This window comes from Babylonia areolata, chromosome 27 (genome assembly GCF_041734735.1).
Source record: "Babylonia areolata isolate BAREFJ2019XMU chromosome 27, ASM4173473v1, whole genome shotgun sequence".
In the NCBI taxonomy this organism is placed as follows: Eukaryota; Metazoa; Mollusca; class Gastropoda; order Neogastropoda; family Buccinidae; genus Babylonia; species Babylonia areolata.
In genome coordinates, this window is record NC_134902.1 from 38908141 (window position 1) to 38913140 (window position 5000).

The 5000-nt window shown below is 47.6% G+C and overlaps 1 protein-coding gene across 1 annotated transcript in view; it reads right to left on the minus strand.

Moving 5' to 3' along the window:
• The window catches only part of LOC143301083 (twitchin-like), a 265961-nt gene that overhangs the window by 162799 nt on the left and 98162 nt on the right, over positions 1-5000 (minus strand). Inside the window, exons 21-22 of the mRNA XM_076615089.1 lie at positions 3284-3356; positions 1614-1859 (exon numbers count right to left, since the gene is read on the minus strand). Coding sequence (XP_076471204.1) covers positions 1614-1859; positions 3284-3356 — 319 coding nt within the window. The remainder of the gene's footprint in view (positions 1-1613; positions 1860-3283; positions 3357-5000) is intronic.

Sequence of the window (5000 nt, forward strand, 5' to 3'; positions counted from 1 at the left end):
TACACAGATGCATTCAAGCACATAAAACTATCACACGAAAACACATGAGATACATCTGTCATATTTGCTTATAATTCATACATATGTATTGATGTACATAGGTGATTACTCAGACATACAAATATCACGCGAAAACACATGAAACGTAAATGAGTACAGTAAAAAGAAAACAACTTAAAACAAACAACATATAATAACTAATAAATATGAAAATAAATGATATCTATCGTTTGCTTCTCTGCAAATTAAAGTGAAAAGAAAAGCGAAATTGTAGCCAATACCAAACAATGAAAAACGATTAAAACATCAAACGAATATTTACTTACGCTGCTGGTTTTTTTCTGTTAACTATTATATAATGTCTTCAAACTTCGAGAGGCATGATGTTTTGACGACGTATCTTATGCTGTATATTTATCACGTGAATATGAAGTGCAGAAACACTCAAAATATTGGTAGTGTTATTGTTAATCATACCAGCTTGCTGCGGTAGATGCACTTGTGGTTAAGTGAAAATACGAAACAATCGCTTTCAGACGTGCACATGCCGATGCACGCACCTCCCTCCCCCCCACACCCCACCTCGCAACACACACCCATACCCTAACCCCCACACCCACACCCCAAACCACCTCTTAACCCCCGCTACCACCACACACATCCGCTTTGTTTTTTTCCGCTTTTTTTTTTTTTTTTTTTTTTTTTGTTGTTGTTGCTGGTCTTTGTTTTTTTGTGCCCTTTTCAAACTGAAGTGGTGTAGCCACATCTCGTGATCATCGGAGAAGGGCCAAGACCTTCCTGCAGGGAACAGTGCAGGGAGCAAGCAGAAGGGACAGGCAGAGAAAGAGATGGGAAGAAAACTTCTCAGAGGGGACTGGACAGGTCTAACCCACAGTGAGACAGTCAGAAAGACAGACAACCGGAAGGCATGGAGGAGGCTGGTTTGCTCAAATGTGCCGTGCCCTCCACGGTCCTACTAGACTGCGGGAAAGAGTGATAGATAGATAGACAGACAGACAGACAGACAGACAGACAGACAGATAGATAGATAGATAGATAGATAGACAGATAGATAGATAGTCGTGTTCGACAATGACCATCAACTGCTGTGCCGACAATCTGGACTGGAATTTGATTATTGTGGAGAGTGTCTTGCCCAAGTTACATCGCCAGTCTGTCGACCAAGAGGGTTTTTAAGACAGTCGGCGTTGTTGGGGATGGTTCCCAAAGGCCAACTAGCATCCCCCCCCTCCCCACCCCCCAAGGCCGCAGCACTAAGAGCCAGTGCAATTTTGTCTCCTAGTTTGAGAGTCATGGTCCTTCACAAAAGACAAATCTGTAAATGATTTCCCAATGCAGCAGAGAAACCATCGATAATACAGCTCTCACTTTGCTGTTGATATAAGTCATGTGTTGGGCCATAACAGATAGATATACAGATATGATAGTCTTTTCTCTGACCTTTGACGAAGAGGCTAGATAGATAGATAGATCTTCTCCCCGACCTTTGACGAAGAGGCTAGATAGATAGATAGATAGATAGACAGATAGATAGATAGATTGATTGATTGATAGATAGATAGACAGACAGAGAGATCGATCTTCTCCCTGACCTTTGACGAAGAGGCTGAAGGTGGCGGAGTCCGTGATGACCCCGTCCTGCTCCAGGTTGATGGTGTACTTGGCCTCGTCCGTGTACTTGGCCTTCTTGATGGTCAACGTCGACTTGGCCCTGTCCGCCATCGTCTTGATGGTCACCCGGGAGTCCTCGCGGATCTCGCGCCCCGCCCGCAGGTAGCGCACGTTGGGCATGGGCTTCCCGTCCAGCTGCACCTCCACGTCCAGCTTCATCGTTTCGCCTGGGTGAAGGTCAGGGTCAAGGTCAGGTCAGGTCAAGGTCAAGGTAATGTAAGGTCAGATCAGGTCAGGTCGGGTCATGTAAGGTAAGATGATGTCAGGTAAGGTATGGTAAGGTGAGGTGAGGTAAGGTTAGGTCAGGTCATGTAATGGAAGGCAAGGTAAGTTGGTAAGGTCAGGTCAGGTATGGTAAGGTGAGGAAGAAAGGTAAGATCAGGTCAGATCAGGTATGGTCAGGTATGGTAAGGTATGGTTGGTCAGGTCAGGTCGGGTAAGACAAGACAAGACAAGACAAGACAGGACGCGATACGAAAGAATAAGTTAGGACAGGACAGGATGGATCATCCCGAATGCTTTCACACCTTCAAACTGAAACTGCCCAATCTTGGTGACATTTGACATTTGACATTGTCGCTTTTAGTGCAGCAGACCGCACAGGGTCAGAATCATCAGGACTGCCCAACTCAATCAACATCTTTTTATTAAAAAAAAAATCAACCGTGATGTATACAAAACTATGTCACCGCCGGAGAGAAGAAGAAGAAGAAGAAAAAACAGCCTGCAATACTACAAAATTCATTACATCACATTAGACATTAAAGCTCCATAAAGGATTGAAAAGTATTACTCCAAAGCCACACAAGAAATACCTACAGAGGCCATAAAGGCAAACCACACTACAGAAAGGGCAGATGGTGCACATCTCAGTGATTACAATATCACTACCTGCCCTCAACAATCCCCCCCCCCACCCCCCACCTCCCCCACTGGAACTGAAACCTGATTGAATGAAACAGGAAACGAATGACGAGCGCCCAAATGGCAGCTGTCAGGTCGGCTCTACCCAGGTAGGCAGCCTGTTGGGCAATTGATTCCGGTGTTCGTAAAGCGCTTAGAGCCTGGTCTCCAACCCGGGAGGATAGGAGTTATGTAAGTACTGGAGTGATGGCCTAGAGGTAACGCGTCCGCCTAGGAAGCGAGAGAATCTGAGCGCGCTGGTTCGAATCACGGCTCTCCCCTCCCACTAGACCTTGAGTGGTGGTCTGGACGCTAGTCATTCGGATGAGACGATAAACCGAGGTCCCGTGTGCAGCATGCACTTAGCGCACGTAAAAGAACCCACGGCAACAAAAGGGTTGTTCCTGGCAAAATTCTGTAGAAAAATCCACTTCGATAGGAAAAAGAAATAAAACTGCACGCAGGAAAAAAATACAAAAAAATGGGTGGCGCTGTAGTGTAGCGACGCGCTCTCCCTGGGGAGAGCAGCCCGAATTTCACACAGAGAAATCTGTTGTGATAAAAAGAAGTACAAATACAAATACTCATATCAGCACTGCCCCCCACCCCCCAGCCACCCGCCCCCCCCTCCACACACACACTGCCCTCCCACATCCCTCCCCCCCCGCCCCCGCCTCCCCCTCCTCACCTTCCATGATGACCTGGTTGGTGGGCTTCTGCTTGAAGAGAGGGCCCTCCCCTGGGGCAGGCTTGGTGGGCGCCTGCAACACAGCCACCCGTTACTCATCAGCCACCCGATCCTCATCAGACACCCGCCATCACAACCTCACAACCACCCGTTACTCATCAGTCACCTGATCCTCATCAGACACCCGCTATCACAACCTCACAACCACCCGTTAGTCATCAGCCACCTGATCCTCATCAGACACCCGCCATCACAACCTCACAACCACCCGTTACTCACAGCTACCCCTTCCTCATCAGCCACCCGTTCCTCATCAGCCATCCCAACCTCATCAGGTACCCGTTCCTCATCAGCCACCCCGTCCTCACAACCCCCCGTTGCTCACAAACTCACAACCACCCGTTCCTCGTCACTCATTTGCCTTCTGTTTATCTTCAGTTCACTTGACAGTCAATCTTGATGTGCACGAGTGTGACGGCGTGGTGCACGTGCGATGTAGAAAGGACTGAGGAAGGAGGGTTGTGAGAGGGCTGTGAGTGGGGTGGTGGTGGTGGTGGCCATGGTTTGTTGGTGGTGCAAAGGTCATGTCTCTGTTGGTGTTGGTGTTGGTTTTGTGTCAGTGACATAGCGTTGGTTTTGTGTCAGTGACATAGCGTTGCTTTTGTGTCTGTGACATGACATAGCGTTGCTTTTGTGTCAGTGACATAGCGTTGGTTTTGTGTCAGTGACATAGCGTTGGTTTTGTGTTGTGACATAACATAGCGTTGGTTTTGTGTCAGTGACATGGTGTTGGTTTTGTGTTGTGACATAACATCGGGTTGGTTTTGTGTCAGTGACATAGCGTTGGTTTTGTGTTGTGACATGACATAGCGTTGCTTTTGTGTCAGTGACATAGCGCTGGTTCTGTGTCAGTGACATAGCGTTGCTTTTGTGTTGTGACATGACATAGCGTTGCTTTTGTGTCAGTGACATAGCGCTGGTTTTGTGTCAGTGACATAACATAGCGTTGGTTTTGTGTCAGTGACATAGCGTTGGTTCTGTGTCAGTGACATAGCGTTGCTTTTGTGTCAGTGACACAGCGTTGCACAAACACACACACACACACACACACACACGCGGGACAGACAGACAAGGACAGGAAGAGACAGAGACGGACAGAGAAAGAGAGACAGAGATTTATAGACAGAGACATGCAAACAGACAGAGAGAGGCAGAGAGAGTGGGGGAGATATTCAGAGAGACAGAGAGAGTGGGGGAGATATTCTGAGAGACAGAGAGAGTGGGGGAGATATTCTGAGAGGCAGAGAGAGTGGGAGAAATATTCTGAGAGACAGAGAGAGTGGGAGAAATATTCTGAGAGACAGAGAGAGTGGGGGAGATATTCTGAGAGGCAGAGAGAGTGGGAGAGATATTCTGAGAGGCAGAGAGAGTGGGAGAAATATTCTGAGAGACAGAGAGAGTGGGGGAGATATTCTGAGAGGCAGAGAGAGTGGGAGAGATATTCTGAGAGGCAGAGAGAGTGGGAGAAATATTCTGAGAGACAGAGAGAGTGGGGGAGATATTCTGAGAGACAGAGAGAGTGGGGGAGATATTCAGAGAGACAGAGAGAGTGGGGGAGATATTCTGAGAGGCAGAGAGAGTGGGAGAGATATTCTGAGAGACAGAGAGAGTGGGAGAGATATTCTGAGAGACAGAGAGAGTGGGAGAGATATTCTGA